Genomic DNA, 23737 nt, shown 5'->3' on the forward strand with positions numbered 1-23737 from the left:
GGAAATCTTTCACTTCTCCTTGAGAAGGAGACAGGAGCTGATAATGTCAACCTGTGGCAATTCAGGAATAGCTGTTTGGGGAGAGCTCTTTTATTTAACACACAGAGGTCAGGCAGTTGCAGTGGGTTGAAGCTGCTGACATCAAAGGTCAGCCAAAAAGTAAATGCACTTTCAACTGTTAATGTGGAGGGAGATAGAGAGGTGCTGTTTAATCACAGAATGATTAATGATTAATGATTCCTAATCACAGCATTGTCCTTGTCATCATTACAGGCACATGTCTTGGGACGAAATGTGGGTTATGTCTGTGTTCAACATGCACAGTCCTGTTACCCTGTCCATTGTTCAATTCCACAAATGTTCCCATTGGAACAAAACACTTGGGATTTCCTGTCAGGGCAAACCTAATGCAGGTGGAGAGTCAGCCTCCTCTTGATTTAGTCCAAGCACACAGAGCTCCTGCACATACCTGGAATAATGACTTCCAGATTTAATCTGGCAGTGTTACTTTGAGATGTATCTGTTCCACATCAGTACTTTTTTTGGCTTGTCTGAGGCATTTTTGATCTGGCAGTAGAAGTGAGAGGGAGCTTGCTTTTACATTTCCAGCATCATAGTTCCAGCTTTTCTTAAGTGCAGTTGCAGTAGCTTGTTGTTCCCCCTCGGAGAATCAGGGGTTGGATTAAAGGGACTGACTGGCAGTTTATGTGCACATCCCCCTGTGACTATGGCAGAGAGGGTGCTCTTCCTTTGAAGGACAACTCCCATATGCTGGTCTTCTAATCCATATCAAAGACTCATTATTTAAATTGTTTGAAAAGAACTGGCTCTGACTGCTTTGAAACTCCAGGGGAGCTTTCTACAACCTCTTGGGCTGACAGACAGAGGCAGAGGTTATTTTATGAGCGAGGAAGGTGATGTCCAAGCTGGGGACAGTAGCCTCTTGGGTAGGAAATAGAAACTCATTGCTTTGTCTGGATGTTTCTTTAGCTCAGAGATTTCCTCTCTGGAGATGTTGTCATCCTGATTCCAGAATGGCTGGTTCTGGTCCCTGCCCAAACACAGTAAATTCCCACATGGCCAAGATTTTTCAGAAACTTGAAAAAATCCTGGACTGCTCCCACCTGACATCAATATACCAGTGCTATCAGAGATCCTAACTTTGAACTGATTGCTCCCAAAAAGCCTTCCATAAACCTTTAGTTCCTGCTTTTTTATTTAACTTTTCAGCTCTAGTTTGAAACTCTAATTTAAATCAAGCATGAATTGCCTCCCCTTCCCATTTGACATTTTTGATTTGTCACAAATTATTAGTATGTCAGTAAAAAAGGTTGAACAACTGATTTCTGCCAGTGCAGAATTTGAGGCTATTATATATGTGTTATATTTAACACTCTTGCTGTGATAAAAGATGGTTTCTGCATTTGTAGGACCAGATCTTTGCTGGTGTTGCAGCTTTTGAAGTTAGTTGAGATGTGCCAGTTTTTAAACCACTGAGGATAAGGCCAGTGGTGCCTTAAATATTTAAACCCCGTTGTTGTCTAGAGATGAATAGTTTTCAAACTCCTTTTATGTGCGGACTTGTGAGGTTTTGTAAAGGTAGTTTGACCACTGTATGGTAACTTTTAAACCTCCTGTCAAAAGATTTGCTTATCTTAAGCTACGTTTTTCTTGGACTCTCCCCAGTTCCCAGTATATGTAAACCAAAAGCTGAAAGCCCTTGTTCTAGATGCTTTTGATGTACCTGTTTGACATCTCCAAAATACACCCACATGCCTACACCCTTCCTTGGGTCATACTGGCACAGCTCCATGCAGTTCGGTCAAGTCAAGGCTGACTTTGTTTGGCTGGGACAGTGGTCCAAGATGAATATGTAGGCTAAATCTTCCTGATCTTTTGAACTGGTTATCAAAGCAGTCTCCCTGGGTGAAAGCCAGAAGATATGTACTCCAGGAGTGCTCCAGGGCTCTTGCTAAAGTGGGAGGTGCTCTGCTGTGCTAAAGAGAGATTCTGGCAGGCAGCTCCTCTGGGTGGTTTGCTTTTTCCCACAGCCAGGCTGGGGGTTGTGCAGCCTTGCTGCAGACTGAAACTCATTGAGCCACTCAAGAGACTGGTGCTGTGCTTCAGGCTACCCAGAAGGCACAAGTTGGCCACCTCCAAGTGGCAGTGGCAGTGGGAACCTCCAGATTTGCACCCTAGTTCCCCCATACCTCCAGGAAAGCTTGCTTTGCACACTTCAGCACCAGTGTGGATAACTCCGTGGGAGGGATTGTTCTTCACAGCTTCTCATCTGTGGGGAAATTCGGAAAGGGGAGACTGAAATATTCCTTCTTCCAGCCTCATAGGAGAGCTCTATATTTAGTCGCTGGTAATCTCTGTTGTGGCTCTGTGCCTCTAATCCCCTGCTCTCATATCCTCTCTGGAGAAGATGAGAGGTGGAGAAATCGGCCCAGCTTACGTGGGCCTGCAGGATTACAGTGCATCTGCCCTCCCTTTCCTGTAGGGTTGGCATTGAACTGCTTGGCTGGCCCACTGGCCCACAGCTGTGCTGTGTGTGTGCTTGTGAAACCCCTGGCAGGAGTGTGCAAGGGAATGGGGAATGTCACTGTGGGACTGCTTCTGCCACAGTGTGGGGGTGTGCCTTGAGCAGGTTAACATGAGGTATTGCTGCAGAGCAGGGCTGGGGGAGGTAAAAATAGTACTTGCATTTAAAACAGAAAAAAGAGGAGGCTGTATCTCTCTGGCTGTGTGATTTATACAGGCTTCTTTTTAAAACTCTTTTAGAAAAGAGTAGGTCAGATGTCCTTTTTAATCAAGTTAGTGTGTTCTGGTGCCAAGGTGTGAGGTTTTTTTATGGGGCAAAAACACATCACTTTTGGAAAATTGAAACTTTTTGCATCCTGAGTTCCTCTTTTTAGTCTTAGCTGGGCTCTTTCATAGGTTTGGCATGGAGGGAACAATGAAATGTTGTATTTTGCTGGATGAGAACATGTTGCTGATAGTCACTGCTCTGTAGTGTGGAGAATGCACAAATCTTCATTTCTGGAGATCCATCCCATCCCTTGTCTCTCAGGGAGGACCAGTTTAGTGCAAAGGCAATTTGTTCAGGTTTGGAAAACCTGGTAAGATGAAGCAGCTCCTAACCACAGAGGAACTACCACCCTGATTCATATTCACTGTTTTTTTACTTTGCTTTTCTCAGAGAACTCCAAAGCAGCGAGTGGAATACTTTCCCACCTTGCTCTGTGTCCTGTGGTCTGTGTTTGTTGACAATTTTTAAAGGACTAAACTGGCAGGAGGAAAGCTGCTTATCCCCCATAATGCTCAGGTCCTCTGTTGCCCTCTGAAGTGACACCCTTTCTGAAAGCTGTGTCCTGACCAGGGGCACCATTGGGCTGGAAGAGAGCTGCAGTGCTCTGGCTGTGGGTGGAGGGAGCTGTGTGCTCCTGTCTGGGGCTGTTCTGATGGGAATTGTGGCATTTCTGAGTGTTCTGTTTCTGAGGACAAAAATGAGCCTGTCCTCCAGGTGCTGGGCAGAGATGCCAAGCCTGGCTGTGCTGAACTGTCAGGCCTAACAGGTTCTGCTGCCCCCTTGGCTGCCTTTCCTGTAACCCCGGGGGTCAGAGATATGCCCCCAAGCCTTGTACCCAGCTGCCCAAGTGCTGTTCCAGGCCACCTCCTCTAATGGACTCTTTCTCTTTTCCTTGGGCAGGAAAAAGCTGACGCTGCTGAAGGAGATGCTGGCAGGCTGTGGTGCAGGTACCTGCCAGGTGATTGTCACCACTCCCATGGAGATGCTCAAAATCCAGCTGCAGGATGCAGGACGCATTGGTACGTGGACTTTCCTTCCCTGTGCCCTGAGCAGGGAGAAGGGAAGGAGCTGGGACTGGGCTTTCAAGGCAGAGCTGAGAGGATGAGTGGGGAAAACCCTTTTCCCTCCCCCTGCTCTCCCACGTCAGAGATACCGCAGATGTAGCACAAGTTTCTCCTCCTCTTCCAAGCTTACTTCCCCCCACACTTTGCCCAGCTGGCTTTGCAGAGGCCCTTGCAGTTACAAAAGGTGGTGGGTTTTTTGCTGAAAGCAATCGGCTTGGCAAGTGAAACAGCAAATGCTGTTGGTGGATGGAGAGATGACTGGGTGGTCAGTTTGTGAGTGATTCAGACTTGGTAGGTCCTGTGCACCCAAGAAGGGTGCATCCTCCAGTATCTTTTCTGTGCTGCTTCCTCCATCTCTGTGTTCTCTGATGTCTATTTTTTCTCTCTTCTAACCCTCTGTAGCACCTCCCTAACTGCTTCCCAAGGGGATGTGTTATTTCTAAATGACTTGTCTCCTCTTGTACTCTTTTTTTTCTCTCTGACAAAAACAGCAGTTGTCTTGGTTGAAACAGTAAATAAAATTCTCCCAGTGCACTGGAATTGAATGAGGTTTGGGCTCAGGCTCTTGGGACTGTGGGCGTAAGCTGGCAGGCAGAGGCAGGAGGGAGTGTGAGCCTTTTGGCTGAAACACTGTGGAGTGTTTCTGGTGAGAACAGAGACCAGAGTCTGGCATGGAGACTCTGGGGGAAGGAGCTGCTTGCTCTTTCCTTAGTCTCTTCCGGAGGTCAGTCTGGGCTATGGCCTCACTTCCCAGGAGCCCTGCATGACACTGTTAGATACCATGTTTATGGCCCTTCCTGGAAAATGGGCCAATTTGCCCTTTAATCTCTCATTTGATGTGGCATTCCTGAATAATCACGGATTTACTTCTTCTTTTCTCTCTTCACTGGTTTTACTGCAGACCTTATCCTCTTTGTGCGTATTATTTTAAAATGTTGGAAGGATTTAAGCCATGGTTTGAGGGTTCAGGAGAGGTTTTCGATGCTGTGTACAGCCTGTTCTCTGTGTGGCAGGAGAGCTGTAGTGTGCCGGGGATTACTTACAGATTGAAGTGCTCTCCATCTTCTGGCCAAAGGGCTGAAGTGCATCAGTTGGAAAAGTGAAACCAGGTTGTGTTTATAAATGTGACTGAGAAATGTCACTGAGAAGTTAATGACTGCTTTCAGGGGAGGGAGGCAAAAAACAGAACTTGGGAAGCCGTCTCATTTATGAGCATCTGCTGTTACATCGGCAGCTCAGGAACACACCTGGAGGCAGGGACTGTCCCCTGCCTGCTCGCAGCAGCTCCTGTTCTCTGCTCTGCAGAGATGGTGTGTGACAGGATGCTCCTGCTTGGGCAAACCAGCCGGTGGGAGAGCGCAGCCGACCGCCTTGTCAGAGGCTGGGGCAGGCTGCGGGAGCTGGGCAGAGTGGGGGAAAGCTGGCAGGGCACCTGCCTGGCCCGTGTGTGTGTGCTGTGCTGCCCTTGGGATGCGCCTGTCGCTCGGTGTCCGCGGCCCCGAGCTGGAGGCCGCTCTGGGCACGCCGCAGACGGGCGCTGCGCTCTGCTCCCCAGCGGCACAGAGGAAGCTGATGGCGGCGCAGAGCCAGATCTCCTCCTCCTCCCCCGAGCCGGCCGTGGAACGGCGCCCCACTGCCACCCAGATAACCAGGGAGCTGCTGCGGAGCAAAGGCATCGCCGGACTCTACAAGGGCCTGGGAGCCACGCTGCTAAGGTAGGACGGCCTGGCCTTGAGCACAGGGCACTGGCCTTCCCAGTCCTGGACCTCGGGCACTGCCCGTCCCAGGGTGAGCCTGCGGAGGAGGTGTTGGCTTCGGCGGGTGTGGGCTGGCTTTAGTTCTGTTTCCGTGCTCAGGTTTTGTACGTCAAAGAAGGGAAGGTCAGAGAAGTGAGGGAGGGTATCTTTTTGTTCCTGGAAGATTTATTTCTGCTGCTTTCTGTAAAAGGTTTTTGTCTGCCCCGTGGTCTGTATTTTCACACTGTACAGAAATCCTTGTGAGCTGGCAAAGTAAAACTGTCAGCCTGAGACCCTAGAGTGTGCAATAGGAGCTGGCCCACAGAGCATGTTGGATGCAAGGACTGGTGCCTGCCTGGGCATTCACACTGTGACTCTCCTCTATCTTTAACAAAGGTAGAAGAACTAAAGCAGCACTCAGAGGGATGGAGGGCAGGATGGAACCTCTCGTAATTAATAAAAGTGGTCAAAACAATTGACCTCTGAATTTGCTGGTGTCTTTGGTTTGAGTGTTGAAAAAAATGGGGAGCCCATGGATCCTGCAGGTCTGCATGCCTCCCGTGGACCTGTTTCATTTTGTGCAGTCACTTTAGCCCCACTGAGTTTCAGCTCCTGTCTGCATTGCAATCCCAGAGCCAGGATATCTGCTTTGCACTCATGGCTGTGCTGCCAGCATGTGATGCTTGCAGCTCTTCTTTGCTCAGTTTGTTGGTGTTCCGGGCTGACTTTGCTCATCCTTGTTCTTACTTCCTTTTTTTTCTGCCCCACTGCAGGGATGTCCCATTCTCCATTGTTTACTTCCCACTGTTTGCAAACCTGAACAAGCTGGGCCAGAAAGACCCCAATGTCAAGGCTCCGTTCTACGTGTCCTTCCTCTCTGGATGTGTGGCTGGCAGCACAGCTGCAGTGGCTGTCAATCCTTGTGATGGTAAGTCCTGAGTAGCCCGTGGTGGTGGCTTGGTGCCAAGTGACGGGAGTCAGAGGCTCAGGCTGGGCCAGGTGAGGGGGAGAGTGACTGTGCCAGCCTTTTTACAGCATGAGCACACAGAAGGGGACAGCTCTGCTGCCTCCAGCTCTGATGGTGTGAGTTCAGCTGAGCTACAGCTTTGGCCACAGCTTACACAGAGTTTTGCAGTATTTATTAGGTATGTCAGGAAGAGGGTGACATTTCATTTTGGTTATTCATGGAAAAGCACATTTCCATGTGGAGTGGCAATATGCAGACCACTTGCAACTATATGGTCTGGGACAAACGAGGGAAGCCTCAGGTCTGTGGCCTTTTCTCCTGCTCCACAGCATCTGCTTTAAATACCACCTTGGTTTCTGTCCTGTGAAAAACACCAGAAAGTAACTGCTCTCTCCCCAGGACTGCACATGCTCCAAGATGTAAAGAAATGTAGGAGCAGAATTGTGTATTTTAGATACATCTTCCTGAAGGAGATGAGCATTTGAAAATAAGTTCCCACTTTGCAGAGAGATATCTGAATTTGGGAAATTTAAAGCTTAAGTCAGCTTTTGAAACCCTGATCACAGTGGGGGAGGGAGGGATTGGGTTTTGGGTGGCTTTGTGTTTCTTTTATCCATTTGTAAAGAAATATATAAAATGTATTTTCCCTGATAAATATATGAAAATGGTCTGAATTCTTGGTAATTCTGTTTTGACCATTTCAAAGACAATACCTTCAGGGTGGCTCTTGCCTGCTCTGCTCCCAGTGCTCACCTCACCCCTAATGTCTCCCTTCTCTTTCCCTCCCCAGTGATAAAAACACGACTGCAGTCCTTGCAGAGAGGAGTGAATGAGGACACCTACTCGGGGATCCTGGACTGCACCAAGTAAGGCTCCTCATGACAGAGGCACCTCATCAGGTGTTTGCCAGCTGCTGCTGCCTGCTGCCAGGCAGGCACTGCAGCTTCTGTACCCAGCCAGCAGCTGTGCTTCATGTTCCCTCTGAACCTGTGCTTTTATCAGTTTATCTGTGTATCTGGAGATATATATAGATATATGAGCAGATGTGTATATATAGTTTTATAAAAAAGAACTTCTTTCCATATTGAGCAAGAAAAACATCGCATTTATATTTAAATATTTCTGTCCAAACCCCAGTAGTCATAACACTGAGGGTTTATTCCTGCAAAGGGAGGCAATGCTGTGGCAGTCTCTCCCAAGACCCTGCTGTTGGAAAATCCTACAGTATTGAGTCTGATATCCAAAATCCTACAGTATTGAGTCTGATATCCCTCCTGGGACTGCTCTGCACAATGTCTGCAAGAGCACTGCCAGAGTGGGCTGTCCCCAGCTGCATTGTCCTCTGATCCTTTGCTAAACTATGGTCTGGCTGCTTCAAAACACAGAGGGACTTCTACTTTTGTATTTCTGTGGTGGCCAGAATCTGTTGCAATCTGGCCCTGTCTCATGCTGAGGGTGGAGCTTTTGAGCTGGGGCACCTCTTGATGCAAGCATGGAGTTGTCTGGGGTTGTCTTAGCTGTACTTGCAGACACAGACAGCCACTCCTGTGTCTAGCCAGGTGTAGGGATGGGGCACGTTTCTGCATGGCCGCTTGCAGAGCACTTGGGCAGCGATGAGTGATTTGCTGTGGAGGCTGTGCCAGGCAGCAGCGCTTGCCTGGGTTTAGTCCCTGGAGGGAAATAGAAAGGCAGGGCGTGGCCAGGGGCTCTCCTGGCACGGTGGAGGGGTGGGGTGGACACTAACCCAATGTCTGTGCCATTTCTCCCCAGGAAGATCTGGCAGAGGGAAGGGCCCACGGCCTTCTTCAAGGGGGCCTACTGCCGAGCCCTGGTCATCGCTCCTCTCTTCGGCATCGCACAAGTTGTCTACTTCGTGGGCATTGCGGAGTTCCTGCTGGACATGCTCCCCAAGCGCCGGGCCTAGCCCTGGCCCCGTGCCCTCCTGCCCTCCGCAGCGCTGGATCCATCCCCGTGTTCGCCATCCGTGTCGGTCGATGTCACAGCAACAGCACAAAGGGTTCGCGCAGGGACGCGAAGGGACCCGGTGCCCAGACGTGGGGAGGGACAGAGTCCCTCCTCTGCTGCCGTCTGGGACCTGCCCCCTACCGCTCCTTCCACGGACAATACTTAATTATGCATCTCTCTCTCTTTTTAATTTCCCGGTTTTTGGTTTTAAATTCTGTCATTCTTAAGGACACTGGTAAGCACAGACTGGGCTTGCAGACCCAGAAGTCTCCTCTCAGTCTTGGGGAGGAGGAGAGATGGGAAAGAAGTAACTTCAACCCTCATCCACCTCAGTTTCTCTTTCTTCCTGGAGCTGCCAGCTGTCCGAGGAGGAGTGGAGGGGCAGCTGTGTCCCCTCAGCACCTCCTTGGTCTGCTGGCCTCGGGTCAAGAGTGCACAAAGGGGGCTTATCTTGTTGCTGCTGGAGGTAGGGATGGGGGGGATGCTGGATCTGGCAAGTTCCTTGGCCTGGAAACCTTCAGTCCTTCCCTTTTCCCTTTTTAAAAACTAGTTGGACTTAAATGAATTCTGATTGTTCCTACTGATTTTGTAATTATTTTTGTCTTAAAGCAAAGGGATGTCCCTCCTAACTAGGTGTCACAGGCACATCTTGCTGAGGTGCAGAAATAAGGTGTCTGCTCTGTAGGGAACATGTCTGTGGGATCACATGAATGTCCAAAGGTGCTTCCCTGCTTGGTTACAAGCATGGAAGGGAGAGGAACTTGGGATCAAGTTATTTTTGGTTTGGGGTGTTTTTTGGGGGCTTTTTTTGTTGTTGTTGTTGTTTTATTTGTTTATTTTATGGGGGGGGGTGGTTTTTTGGGTTTTGTTTTGTTTTGTGGGGATTTTCTTTAGTTCTGTTTTGGTTCTTTCTTTTGTTTGGGTTGTTTTTTTGGTTTTGTTTTGTTTTAATTCAGGGTTGTGGGGAGGGAAAACCAAACAAGAAGCCACTTACATTCCTTCAGCCTGCCCATCCCTAGGGTGATAAAGCTGTGGCTGCAGGTGTAGACCAGCTGATGTGATTTTTTCCCAGCCTGACCCCAGGTGTGCAGAAGGAGGCATTGGCTCCAGTTTTTGGTGCTGCCCAACCTTGTGGGGCCACAGTAGGCATGCTGCCCCTGTGGGCTCACCCTGCCAGGTGGGAACACAAGGTCTGGTTGTGTTCTGATGTTTGCCTTGGGTGTGACTGGAGCCAGTGGGTGTGGACAAGGCAGAGGGTTCCTCTGAGCAAGGAGTTATTTGTGTGTCCATCACTGAGGGGGTGAGTCCTCTGCATCACAAGAACATCCTGTTTGCTCCTGGGGTGGGGATCAGTGGTGGGTGGCAAATCCACACCTACGACCTGCTCTGTCAAAGGGACACTGCCGCAGCTACTATCACTTGTCAGGGGGATTTCTCATTCAGTACTCTCTTGGGCTGTGTAATTAATTCTAGTTTAAATGATCTTGAGTGTGAGATCTACCAACCCAGTGTGATCTTCTCCGTTATTTATTACATTTGGTGCAATCCACCCAACTTTGGTGTTGAAATTAAACTGGTTGAATTCACTTTTCATTCCTACTTTTTGCTTTATTCTCCAGGCGCCTGCTTGGTGTTTGTGTTTTGAATGTGTATTTAAATTATTTTTAAAAACATCCTTGTTTTTAATGTTTATAAGAAAACCACCTCTGTTTCACCATTCTTGCATTAGGTTTTCGTGAAACCTGTATGTTGAGGGCCTTCTTCCTTGATGAATCCTTTTTCTCTTTGAAAAAGTTGTTCTGTGGCTGATTTGTTACTTGTCACTTTGCATATGTGAATAATTTTTTTTTCCTTTTTCTTAATGACTTCTCCGTGTATCTGGGAAGGAATCTGTGCAAAGGCAATGATAGATGTCTGTGCTGTGTGTCGTGCTGTGATTCTGCTCTCGCTCTGGATTTCCCTTGGGTGGATTAAAAGAGAAAGGTTTATTTTATTTTTTTTCTTTAAGATGCCCCATTCCTTGCTGCTTTTTGATTTACAGGAAGGGTCCACAAAAGAGACCTTGCTGATAAAACTTGTGGGGTTTCAGCTTGCCCTTTTTCCTGCAAGGATTGTCCCCTGAAACTGGGTGACTTGTGGCTGCAGGGATGTGCACGGGTTGCAGGTTTGTATTAGTGGGGTTAAGTTTGGAGGAAATTTTGGTGCAATGAAGGGCTGAGGTTCAGGGAGAGCTCTCCTTGTCCTTTGGGATGCTTTAAAAAACTTCTTTGTAAAACTGACTCTTCCTCCTGAAATCTCCAGCTCTTCTTCCACTGTGCAGGAGCTGGTGACCTAAAGGAGGCTGATTTTTAGCTTCCTGGACATGTCCCTGAACCAGCAGGACCTGGGGAGGTGGCAGGGGGTAACAGCTGTGGCCATGCAGGACAGGTCTCTGTCTCTCCCTCTCCAGTCAGGCAGGGTCCTGCTTGCAGGAAAAAAAAAAAAAATAAAGTGGGAGGACTCCCATCGATTTAATTAATCACCTATTAACTGAAACTGCTCTGCATTGATTGCAGCATTGAGGAATGAAAGTAAATAAACACGCCTCTGCTCCCTTCCCTGCAGGTGCTGCCTGTCCCTGGGGCAGCAGCCAGCACCACTCCTTGTTCTTCCCACCTGTTCCTCTGGCAGAGGGTCCTTCACCCACCCTGGGCCCTTTCCAGTCTTGTCCATGTCAGCCTTGTCCCTTGCTCCCACCCTGATCTGACTCCTCTTTGGGTTTCATGGTGTTCACTGCCCTTAAATCCATTTTGCTGGATCTGCCAAATGCCCCTGTCCTGGGTAAGTTTTGGCTTGTGAAATTTCCTGGAACAGAAGAATGTAATTTCCTAAAAATCTGGGGGGAAATTCGTGCAAATCAAAAGGAAAAATCCTGGCAACTAAGAGGTGAATTCCTGGAGCATGAAAGGAAACCATCCTAGAAAGTTAAATATCCTGGATAACAAAGGGGAAATTTTCTGTAAGGCAATGTAGGAATTTCCATGTGAGGACTAGGAGCTAAGTCCTTGAAAGCAAAGGGGGAAATATTCAGGGAATTTCTAGAAAGCAATGGGGGAAATTCCTACAAGGTTATAGGGGGGATGGCCTAGAAATAAAAGGAGGGAAATTCCATGAAAGCAAGGAGGAAATTGCCTCAAATACATGGGAAATTCCTGAAAAGCAGAAGTGGCATTTTTAAAGAAAGTGTTATTTCCGAGAGGGGAAATTTCCCAGAATGCAAAGGAAGAACTGGTGGATAGCAAAATGGGAATTGCCTGGAGAGGATGAATGATATTTCTTGGGAAATAATTTCTTGCTTCCAGGTGTTAGGAAAGACCACAAACACCAAAAGGTTTGTGTCCAAAGAGGAGACAGAGGAGTCCCACAACTTTATTCCAATAAAGCGAGGGAGTCCACCAGAGCACACCTGCGTGTTTTCTCTCTCAGGGCTCCAGAGGAGGCACCGTCCTTTTATCCTGAACTCCCGGCCCCGCGTTTCCCCGTTCCTTTCCGCACTGGCCGAGGGACCAGGAGGGTGCAGCCTTCCCGAACTGCCCACCCCACATTCCCCTGGCCCTGCTGTTGTACCCCAGCGCTCCGGGAGCCGGGCTGTGCAGAGCTGTGTCTGTGTCCGGAGCCGAGCTGTCCCTGCTCCGGGACAAAGCCGCTGCCCAAAGGCAGAGGGGACACTGCGACCCGTTTGAAAGGCGTCAACACCCACACCTTCACGCAGTTAAGTGTAAAGACATGAGCTTTTCTCTCTCCAGGGAGTAACAGTCATGGGGAAATTTCCCAGGAAAGCAATGGAGATCCCCTAAGCAGAGGGGAAAATCGTGGACTGGAATGGAGCACTCTAGAAAACAACAAAGACATTTCCCAGGAAATGAGGAAATAGCCTGCAAAGTGACTGGGAAATTTCCTGCAGAGGAACAGGGGAATTTTTAGGAAGGAAGTGGGAAATTCCCTGCGAAACAAAAGGCAGCCTTCTGAAAAACCATGTAGAGTGCCTAGTAGGCAGTAGAGAGTTCTGCAAAGACATTTCCTCAAATGGGAAACCACATTCGGGAAAAGGCTGACCCCATCACTCCTTCCTGGTCTTTGGGTAAGGAACTCGAAAAACCTCTCAAGGAGTTTAGGTTGTTTATTCTGCTCCCCGCAGAGCTCAAAGGGCTCAGGGAAGAGCCGGGGACCGCTGTCGCTGCCCTTGACCCTCCTGCTGTCCGGAGCATGGCCTGGTTCGCCTCTGCTCCGGTACCGAGCGCTGCCCGCCGCACTTTGGCCTTTATTGGTTTGTCACTTTTGGCAGCACGGCCTAAGCGGGCAAGCCAAGGCAGCCGGGAGAAGGATTAAAATAAACATCTGGACGTGGCCCGGGGGTTTCCAGCCCCGGGAAACCCCCGCTGGAGCGTGTGCTGGCCGCCCCCTGCGCTCCACGCTCAGCTTTAGGTCCGGTTTTATAATTATATTATTTAATTTACAATTTACTTTCATTATTGATAGTCCGGGGAGGCGGTGCGCGGGGCTGCGCAGCGGCATCCCCGCGGCCGGAGCATCCCCCGGGCACTCCCGGGAGCGGCGGCACCGCCCCGCCGCGGGAGCGGCGACACTTTCACTTTCGGAAGGGACACGTGATTTCCAGGAAAACGAGAGGGGCGGATAAAGGATCGGGCAGCAGGAGACCGCCTCCCGCGTCCAAGGCACCGCGCAGCGCGACACGGCGCGGCACAGGGGCTCTGCGGGGCCGGCACCATGGCAGCGCCGGAGGAGGGGTAAGGGCGCCCAGCAAACCCGCACCGCCCCGGGGCGCCGTCTGCGGGTGGCCCCGGGTGCCCCGGTGACGGTCCCGCGCCCGCAGGGAAGCCCAGAAGATGCGGTTCGGACAGTGGCTGCTGAACGCCATCAACAGCGGGAGGTACCCGGGGCTGCACTGGATCGACTCTGCTCACACTGTCTTCAGCGTCCCCTGGAAGCACAACGCCAGGAAGGACATCAGCAGCAGTGACGTGGAGGTCTTCAAGGTGGGTGGAGTGGGTGTCACCAGCAGCGAGGTGGAGATCCTCAGGCTGGGTGGGGTGGGGGTCGCCAGCAGTGGCCTCAGGGTCTTCAGGGTGTGTGGGATAGGATGGTGACCAGCAGCAAGCTGAGGTCTTCAGGATGGGAGCTGGGAAGGTGGGGAAAGACCAGTCATCCCTGGAGACCTCCATGCTCATGGAGCCAGGGACCCCACGCTCACCTCCCTGCACCCCCAGGCCTGGGCAAAGGTCAGTGGGAGGTATGAGGAAGGCTCCGAGGACCCGGCCAAGTGGAAGACCAACTTCCGCTGTGCCCTGAGAAGCACCCACATGTTCAACCTGGAAGAGGACAATTCCAAGCGTGGTGATGACCCCCACAAGGTCTTCTCCGTTGTCTCAGGTGAGCCTTGCCCCATGGAGGGGCTGTGTTGAGTGGGGTGGGCAATCTCAGGATCTCCCATTCTTGGTGCTCTCCTTTCAGCCAACCTCCACCACAGCAAGGAGGGAGATTCCAGCATCTCAAACCCTGTGGTGGACCAGCAGGCAGCACAACAGCAGCTGCAGGTAGCTGGGTGGACACAGCAGGCCAGGGGGTTGCCTGTTGCCACTCCATAAGCACTGCTCCCAAGCTGCAGCCCAGCACCTGGCCAAAATGTGGGCTCGGGGAGGCTGGGTGCCTGGCAATCACGGCAATAAAATCCCATTCTCCTTCCTTTTCCAGCTGGAGCTCCACCCCCGAGACATGGCCTCAGAAATTGCTATGCCAGGTAAGCACGAGTCCCACAATCTTTTTTGAGGGGAAGGACACCCACTTGGCTCAGCTGGGGCCAATTTTGTGGCTGTGAAACATCTTACCCACTGTGCTCCCCCTTAGGCAACACCGACTCCACACAGCTCTCAATTCTGGAGGACCTGCTGAAGCAGTGTGACATCTCTCCCGACCTTGGCCCACTGGCCCCAACCTGCATGCCTGCAGGTGAGACCAGCTCTGCTCACAGGGTGCAGAGTTGGCGACTTCGCAGTGTGAGTGACGCCAGCACCTTCCCACAGGTGGTTTTCCTGCAGGGGACACTTCCCACCAGGACACCCTGCTCCAGCCTTATGCGGACACCAGCCAAAACGGCTGCTTCGCTCCCACAACATTCCCAGAGTGGGTGACCACGGTGGAGCAGCCAGCCTTGGACACCTACCAACCAACGGGCCTCATGCCACCTGAGGACACAGGTGGGTGCCTTGGGGCAGGATCTGGGAATGCCATGATGGGGTGGGAAGAGGCCAGGGTGGTGCCATAGCAGCTCCTAACCCGCCGTGTCTGGAATGGTGGTGCCAATGCCGCTCGTGTCCCGCTGCAGGGGCCATGCCAACGCCGTGCCACCTGATGGAGGGCACGGTCTCCATGGAGTACGCGGCAGAGCAGGCATTGTTCATGCCCGCTACCAACCCTGTGCCACAGCCACGGCTGCTGCTGGATAACGCAGGTGAGGGTTATTCATTAGTAATAGCTATAAATTATTATTGCGATTATTAACAGCAAATCTGCTTGGGGCGTGCTTTGGGGAGGGGGAACGTTTTGGTTTGGAGGATGCGGCTGCTGATCTTTTCCTGGTGCAGATGGCACCTTCTCCATCCTGGATGTCACCATCTACTACCGGGGCAGGGAGTTCCACCGGGAGGTGGTTGTCAGCAGCCGCTGCCTGCTGACCTACCAGGCCCCCAGTCTGCCGGAGGCCCCGTGCCCCTGGCACGTGGTGCAGTTCCCCAGCCCAGCCAGCGTGGCCGACAGCAAACAGCGGCGCATGACTGAGGAGCTGCTGGGCGTCGCGGGGCTGCAGCTGGAGCAACGCGCCCACAAGGTCTTTGCCACTCGCTGGGAGAAGTGCAGGGTCTTCTGGGCCTTGTCCCAGCAGCTTGAGGGGGTTGAGGAGCCCCCACCCAACCTGCTCTGCCGGGACCAGGAAACGCTCATCTTTGACTACAATGAGTTTTGCACAGGTGGGTAAGGGTGTCATGTAGTTCCCCGTGTGTTGTCTCCTGCCCAGCCTGGTTTGGGGCTCATGGGAGCCGGCCTCAGGATGCTACAAGCATCCAAACCCTCCCAGCCCCTCTGTTCTTCCAGGCTCACTCCAAAACTGAGCCCTGTTTTGCCTCACAGAGCTGAGGGACTTCCGCAACGGCCAAAGGCGGCGATCCCCTGACTTCACCATCTACCTCTGCTTTGGGCAGGCCTTCTCCAAGGACAAGCCTAAGGAGTCCAAGCTCATCCTGGTCAAGGTGCAGTAGCCAAAACCCACCACTATCCCACTGCTGCCCAGGGAAGGGGAGTGATTCATGGAGGCCAGGGGAGCTGGGATTCTGGGTGCCTGAAGGTGGGATATCCTTGAGATTGAGTTGGGTGGAAGATGGAGGGTTTGGGTGCCTGAAGAGGGACCCTTGGTGACTGAGGCAGATAGGATTCTGAGTGGCCAGGGATGGGGACTCATAGTTGATGGATTTTCCTCCGGGACTGGGCAGGGGGAGCCTCAAAAGCCAGAGGAGGTGAGTGCTTAGGTGCCAAAGAAGGGAGGCCCAGTGTAGGAGTGCCCAGTGTAGAAGGCCCTCCATTGCCCTCAGCAGTGGAGATGGGAATTTGGGAGCCCTCAGGATCTGGGGCAGACGGACATCTGGACACCCAAGGAGGGGGTACCTTGGGGGCTGAGAGAGGTGGGGGAATTGACTGACAGGGAAGGGGTACCCTTGGAGGAATGTGGGGCTGCATGATCAGAAGGGAACCCTTGGAGACAGGGAAAACATGGGGTGAGGGTGGGCCAGAGGACACTCAACAGGTTCCATGGGTGGGATGGTGTGGAAGGCAGCTACCCAAGGACAGGGACCCTCAGGGATTGGGGGAGACGAAGGGTGCCCCAGACATCTCCTCCCTGCACTCCAGGAGGACAGGGCCATGCAGGCTGTTGCAGCCGTATCAGGCAGCTGTCCCTAACCCCGATGTTTTGCCGCTGCAGCTGGTGCCCAGGTTCTGCCAGTACTGCTACGAGCAGGTGCTGCAGGAGGGAGCCTCCTCCCTGGACAGCCACACCATCAGCCTGCAGCTCTCCAACTCCTTCGACCTCATGGAGCTCATCGAGCAGTACAACATGCAGCTGGGCTGACCCCACCTGCCCTGCTCCCCGTGGCCCTGGCACAGGCAGCAGGACCGCTGGGCATCCCAGGCTCTGCAAACCAGCACCCCAAAACCCAAGGACAGCTTCACTGACCAATCCTGGAGCTTATACATTGCTTTTTGCCTCTGTCAGCTTCTAGTGTATCTTTTAGTGGAGTGGGTAATTTACAGATTTATTTTCTTAATTTTTCCAAGTTAAAATATATATGTAAAGAAACATCGTTCTCTCTTGCTGCTGTTGCCTGCATATTCGCCTCTGCTATCAGTCTGAAATCTTCACCACCCTCTTCTACCCCCAAAACCATGGGAGTCTGTGTCCAGCCTTGTATCAGCAACATCCCTGCTGGCAGGGGCAGGCTGGTGTCAGCTTTATCAGTGCCTTCTTCCCCTTAAATTAGAGTAGATGAGATGACTTCCTAGTGTGAAGGGATGCATTTATCAAGGCATTTATTTCCATGCATTAAGGCTACAAACAACTTGCAAGCAGAATGTGTTGAGGACAGCTTGGCTTGGGCTAAACAAAAGTAATTCTTTGTTGAGTACTGGCCCAGAGTTACTCACTGGAGATGTTCTGGGAAAAATAAGGCAGTAACTACAACACGAAACAGCAGACCGCCAGCTCAGAGGTGCAGAGGGGGTGGTACCTCAGGGAGGAGCGTGGAAACCAGATGGCTGCCTGAAGATTGGGTGTGCCCTCCCAATGTCCTAGAGGAGTTCTCTGCCCAGGTTGACCGGGTGCTCGCCCTGGGAGAGTTTGCTGAGAAGGTACTGGAGGTCCATCATGCCTAGAGGAAGATGCAGGAGCTCAGCATGCATCTATCAGACACAGCATTCCCAGGCAGATGCTTCAGAGAGCCAACAAACACCAGCAGCATCCCACGTCACCTGTGCTATCCCTGGGGAAGTAGCTGGGATCAGATTGATGCTTGGCGACTGTGACCAAAAATGTCATGCCTCTCCTCAGCTGTCCAGCTGCCACCCTGGAAGCCCCCACAGCCCTTACTTGCCTCAGCAGTGGCAACAGCCTGCTAGGAACTTTCTGAAAAATGAGGCTAATACTGGGGAGGGGGGGTTATTATTGTTTGAGGAAGCAGGTTTGTTTCCAGCCAGAAAACCTCAGATTGCCAGTTAAACCTCAGACTGTCATTCAGCAATGAAGACAGACAGGCAACACAATCTGGTTATCTCCACAAAAGAAAAGCATTTGCTTCTCGTTCTCTGTTGTGGTTTGAAAACAAACCAAGTGAGAGGCCCCAAGTCAGAAATATAATTTAATGAGAAGGGAAAAAAGATAAAATAAATGCAATAATACAAAAAAGACCACTGACAGAGTCAGAATACAACCTGATCAGAGTGATGGAAGCAGCCCAGGTGAGGTGGTCTGCCTGAAGCCGTGATATCATAGCAAGGTCTGGTAGCTCCAGTCCTCTGGGAATCCAGTGGGTGAGGGCTGCTTCTACTGTCCCAAATCCCAGATTAGATCCAGGTGAGAATGCTTGGCTCCTCCCCCTGGGCGGAGCATCTCACAATGGGATGATGAGTCACACGGGTTCCTGATGGCCCGTTAAAGAGAGAGCGCTCCCGGAGGGAGTTATCCATGAGTCCTGCAGCAAGGCATCCATGGGCCATTAACAGAAGATGGTGATAGAATACATCCTAAACTACAACCCAGGACATTCTCTAAACCTACACTAGCCAGAGATGTCACTGGGAACTGGTGGTGTTCATACCTGCTTTAGGTATATAAGCAAGGGGCTGGAGCTGCCTGCTAGTCCTGCTAAGTCACGGGACACATGGAAAAATGGTCTAGGGAAGGACCATTAAATAAAGATAGCAGGATGTAGATTTGAAAACCACAGGGTTCCATTAAAGCTGTGGAGCTCCTTCCTGCAAGATGTTTTTAATTGCTTATACAGGGAAAAGGGGAGAAAGAAAAACACCACTGGAAAGCAAGAAACCAGACAACATGGCCTGCTCAGCATTAACACAAGGTCTTCAGCAGTGGCCCCACTGGCACACAAACAGGGCCAGAAGGTGCAGGAAGCACTGGGGAGCCCATCCCCAGTTCAGGAAAGCAGTGAGAGAGCCTGTCCCAGGCACAGGACAGAAGCTCCTCTCAGGTGTGGCGGGGGTGACAGAGCCCTCACCACGGTCTGCCATCTCCTCGCTCGGTGCAGTATCCCCCATGGCAGCTCCCACTGCCTGCAGAGGGGCGGCAGCACTCGGACAACCTCAGGGAAGAGCTCCTCATTCTTCACATGCTTCAAAATAGTGGCCTTGAGCTTTTTCTGATGTCACGGCGATCCATGCAGTTGGCACCAACTGAGTTTAAGGTCTGAAAAAGATGAAGCATATACCTGACAAAAACACATCCAGAGGAATTTTCTAGCCTGTGAGGCAAAGCAAAGACCTATTGCCCATGAAGTCACCCAGGGTGAGACACACCACTGGCTCAGCTTCAGAGGGCACTTCTTTCACTCCTCTGTTCTGCGGCAGTTCCTGAAAATCACCTGGTAAATGGTAAATGACCCCTCACACTCCTCCTCAGGCACTTGGTAGAAGCCACAGGAAGAGATGTCCATCACCTACCAGGGGCAAGGCCCCTGCAGGTCACAGCCATGTCCACCCCAGCCTGGCAAGGGGCTGCAGTAGTGGCCTGATGCATTAGTACCAGGTCACCTTAGCCAGTAGCACACTGGGCTGCCAGAGACAGCAGGGTGACCTCAGCCAGCCAGAACCCAGGATGATCTCAGCCCTACAGTTAATGGGCAGCTCTCCATCTCTTTCAGCCTCTCTCACTGGTCCACAAAAAACCCCTCACTGCCCTCCAGGCTGTCGATGAAGTGTGCAAGACTGTTTTTTCTCTCTGCCAGCATGACTGTGATCCTGGCCATGATGTCATGTGTCTTCTCTGCTCCCTCCTGCTCCTAGCAGCCATACACATGGGTTCCCACAGGAAGCACCACCGACTTTGGGACTCACATGGACAGGTTGTTGATCCAGAAACCAACGAGTTCCTTGAAAGTTTTGTGGTTAGTTTGGTACCTGGGGAGGGAGAAAAAGAAAATCCCAAATTCATATCTCAGCCTCTGGATCTCCAGCCTACTTCCACCAGTACAGGCCTGACCACACATTCTGTGCTGTCTCAGGAGCTCACTGGACAAGAGCCCAGATCTCAGAAGCTGACATGGGCTGTATCCAAGCTCATCCTTCAGTTTCCCATCCTTAAGCTATGAAGTGTAGCAGAGTCAAACCCTGCTATGGATGAGAGCTTCTCTCTGTAGCACCAAACCGAAGCCTGATGCTCCCTCCATGTTCAGGGAACACCACAGGATACAGGAGGGATCACAGGGATTTGCTTCTTGCAGAAATCAAGTCTGTTTAGATGGGGTTCACTTGTCACAAGGAGTTGACGGTTATTCAACCCCACCAAACAGAGGCCTTTGGCAAGGTGATGACAGAGCTGGTGGACTAAAAGGTTGATCTGCAAAAATGGGGAGAGCTGGCTATGCCAGTGGTGATAAGACCAGTCCTCAAGGTTCAATGGAAAATGGTGTGAATTTGTGCAGCGCAGAGTTTCCTCAGCTCCTTTGTAGTTTCCCCACTCTACCTGGAATCCAAACCAGCTCAGTGCTCACATGTGAAGACTGATGATGAGGAGTGCTGGTGGGGTGATGAACACGTGGTGAGTCATGTAGTATTCCATCTGGCCAGCAAAGTCCCAGAAGAGGAATGTCAAGTCCTTGATCTGGAACTCACTGATCTCTACCCCAACTGTTTGCTCTTCCTTGGGCACCAGTTTGGACTGCCTTTGCTTCAGGCATCTGCAGATGGTGGACTTTCCTGCCAGTGAGGCTCTCAGCAACATGGCCTTGACTCTCTTGTCCTCCTGCCCCAAACCATGCTGGAGTTGGTTGAAGCAATTCTGGATCTGCTGAATGCCATCAGCACACACTTCATTGGGTGGCTCCCAGAGGGGATTCCCACTGGCCTTAAACAAGTTCAGAGATTGTCCTTGGAATAGCTCCTTGGGGAGCTGGCAAAGGACATTAATCTGCACATGGAACTCCTGTAAGTGTGCCAGCTGCAGGACAGGCTGCACAGGTGGAACAGGTTGCTGAAGTACTGGAGGCTGTGTTGACAAGCTGGCAAGTCCCTGGGGAGGGCACAGAGATGGTTGTTGTTCAGCTGCAGGTGTTTAAGCCTGAGGAGATGGGAGAAAACCCCCTCTGGGATGATCCACATTTGATTCTGATTCAGCTCAAGCCTCTCCAAACAGACTAGGACCTAGATTTAATTGGGAAAGTCCACAAACTCATTCTTGCACGGTATCAGCTTCATGACGTTGCAAAGCTTAGAAATGCTGGTGACGCTCCTGAGCTTGTTCCTGTCAAGGTCAAGACTCTGCAGCATGGAATTGCTCAGGACTATGGGACAGAGAACATGCAGCCTCTGGGTGGAGAGATTCACTTCATGCAATCTGTCCTCCAGCTCCTGACCTGGACACATGGGACAGGGAAGGTGGCTAAAAGACATTTTGACCCTTTGGAATTGCAGACCTTTTTTTTTTTTTTTCTGCATGACTTTGGGATAATTTTGGCCAGCAAGGAAAAGCAGAGGAGCTGGTTGAACAGTGCAACTACAATTGCTGCTTGAACAGCTCCTGTGTCCTCTCAAGAGAGGAACTGAAGCTGAGGATCTTGGCCAGGACTGAAGATGCAGGAACAGTTCCCACCAGATGTTGACCTGCAGCCCAAGTGTCGCATCAACAGATTTGCTCTCACGCTTTGAGAGCTGCAGGAGTTCCAGCCACAGATGCATCTACCCCAAAACTGGGAGTTTTCTAACCCCAGCAGTGGGCTGCAGGAGCAAAGCTGATGTCAGGACAGCTGCTCCCCAAATAACTCGGCCAGCCCACTTGCAGCTCTTGACCACAGCCACGTGGATGCACTGAGGCCAGGGCCAGTGAGTTCAGACACATCCTCTTTCACATCCTCCCCCTCCAGACGATGCTGTGATTCCCTGCAGGGATGTTCCCAGCCCTGGGAGACTGGGGAAATAACACAGGCACGGTGGGGTTCCCCAAAGGACAGGGCACACACGCAGGGCCTCAGTGATGCCTGAGAACACCCCCGAACAGAGGGTGTTTAGAGAAGAGAGATTTGCAGGCGAGACGAGCGTCAGCAGGACAAGAATCACGATACCAGAGCAAAACATGGTTACATTTGCTTTTCTCTCCCTTGTTTCACTTCCTCCCATGATGCCAAGCACGGCATCCCCTTATGCAATGGACCCTGTTCAGGACTGACTCATCATTTCTCAGCATCACCATAGAAATGTGCGACATGCTCCAAATGCCCCGTCTCTCTCTCAGGGACAAGCCAAAGAACTCCTACCACCACAGAGCCAGAGCAGTGAAGAGCCAGGGCAGCCACTCCCAGGCTCTCGGCTGGGCCATGACCCTGCAGCACGCACCAGCTGGATCCTCCAGGTGCTCACCTCCCCTTTCGTTTCCTCCTCTTGTGTCGCTCCCGCCTCTCCGACCTCTGGCAGGGAGCCCCACCCTCTCCTTCTCCATCCAACCTCAGAGCAGCTCTCAAGAACCCGAGCCCCTCTGGCCAGATGGCAGGGCCAGGGTTATGTCCCAAAGCAGTACTGGAGTTCACCTATGAGACAAACAGGTGGCAGATTATGTCCTGAGTCAAATTCCTGGTGTAGTTCCCCTGCCTGTGCTGAACAAGCTTTTGGCATCACTAGTCTTGCATAGGAATGAAAGGCCACTAAAAAGAGGTTATACTGTCACCAAACAACAGCATTGTATTGAGTAAGTAAGATTTTTTTCCTTAAACAGGTAGCAGCATCTGATCTGAGAGGGTAAACCAGAAAGGGGAAAAAAAAGTAAGCAAGTAGTATACACAGTATACTAGAAAAAATGTTTTCTAGAACATGCCAGAAGAGGCATTTTTAGGTATATTTCTCATTGCCTCTCGCAGAAGACAGCTTAAAATTTGATAATTAAGTTTAAATGGCAGACAGAATGAAAGAACCAGTATTCTTGTTCATGTAACTTCAGCAGAAAGCACATGCAGAAGGTGTAGTTTTCGGTCTCTGCACTCCTCAGGCAATGGCAGGTGCAGAGGTAACAAATTTAACAGGCCTTACAGGGCAGGCACTCCTAATACACCCTGCAACAGGCTCTTATCTTTATTGCTAGTTCAAGGGTAACATGAAACAAGAATTTAAAGCAGTGAAACAGCCCAAGGAATGAAACAGACTGACACTGTCTTCCTGGTAAACAATGTAGTTGCATCTATTATTTGGTCAAGCCTTTTTTTCCACACTACCTACCTTTTTCACCCTGTATACAGACAGGTTATGGAAGAATTGCTCCTCTGAGATATTCAGAGGTGTCTAATTTCCATAAGTGTATGTACAACTAGATCACATTCTCTCATTCTTGTGCCAACAGTGCCATTAAAGTTCCTGAATTTTAGTTTGTCGAGAAGTCTCTCAGTAGTGTCTGTATTTACAATCCCACACCCATGTTCCGTGTATGTATTCTAGCCCCAAGTTTAGCTTGAAAATGATACCTTCTCTGCTAACTGTTCTGCAGTCAGTACTGTGTCTTTTCTAAAAATCTGCAGACTCCAAAGTTTTCAGATCACTTCCTTATCATCCATCCAGGCTGCACTTCCACAGAGGAAGCACACAGAACCAAGGAAGATTAACTCCAAAATGCTCAGGGATTCATCCATAAACACTCCTCTAGTACAGTGAGTGATGGGAGTGAAGCATCCATCAAGAAGTATGGAAGTGCCAGTCCATACACTAGTGGTATATAGACTTGTTTTGTTTAAAAAAATAAACTCTCTAAACCAGTTCCCGTGAAGGGAAAGCCAGTTACTGAGTTGTAACCTACTGGTTTTCTCTTCAGTTTCTCTGTGAAACATCTCCTCCCTGGCAGGATTTGATGAGGAATGATTCAAATCAGGTCCAAGGGTGCTGA

The 23737-nt window shown here is 50.8% G+C and overlaps 2 protein-coding genes and 1 pseudogene across 4 annotated transcripts in view; 2 read left to right on the top strand and 1 right to left on the bottom strand.

Annotated features, from left to right (window-relative positions):
- The window catches only part of SLC25A22 (solute carrier family 25 member 22), a 51653-nt gene extending 41116 nt beyond the window's left edge, over nt 1-10537 (top strand). For all 3 annotated transcript variants that reach the window (XM_066321025.1, XM_066321027.1, XM_066321026.1), the window contains exons 6-10: nt 3713-3831; nt 5432-5591; nt 6386-6540; nt 7370-7445; nt 8350-10537. In XM_066321025.1, the coding sequence (XP_066177122.1) occupies nt 3713-3831; nt 5432-5591; nt 6386-6540; nt 7370-7445; nt 8350-8503 (664 nt within the window). In that variant the 3' untranslated portion in view covers nt 8504-10537. The remainder of the gene's footprint in view (nt 1-3712; nt 3832-5431; nt 5592-6385; nt 6541-7369; nt 7446-8349) is intronic.
- A 2587-nt stretch (nt 10538-13124) lies between these two features.
- On the top strand, nt 13125-16949 carry IRF7 (interferon regulatory factor 7). The gene is made up of 11 exons (XM_066320983.1): nt 13125-13331; nt 13418-13580; nt 13812-13974; nt 14056-14138; nt 14296-14341; nt 14449-14550; nt 14625-14798; nt 14927-15052; nt 15186-15566; nt 15727-15845; nt 16574-16949. The coding sequence occupies exons 1-11, from the start codon at nt 13312-13314 to the stop codon at nt 16718-16720; spliced, it is 1524 nt and encodes a 507-aa protein (XP_066177080.1). The 5' UTR covers nt 13125-13311; the 3' UTR covers nt 16721-16949.
- Nucleotides 16950-17376: 427 nt separating this feature from the next.
- Nucleotides 17377-21293, bottom strand: LOC136363086 (malignant fibrous histiocytoma-amplified sequence 1 homolog; annotated as a pseudogene).
- Nucleotides 21294-23737: the final 2444 nt, after the last annotated feature.

The sequence above is a fragment of the Sylvia atricapilla genome, chromosome 6, assembly GCF_009819655.1.
Source record: "Sylvia atricapilla isolate bSylAtr1 chromosome 6, bSylAtr1.pri, whole genome shotgun sequence".
NCBI lineage: Eukaryota > Metazoa > Chordata > Aves > Passeriformes > Sylviidae > Sylvia > Sylvia atricapilla.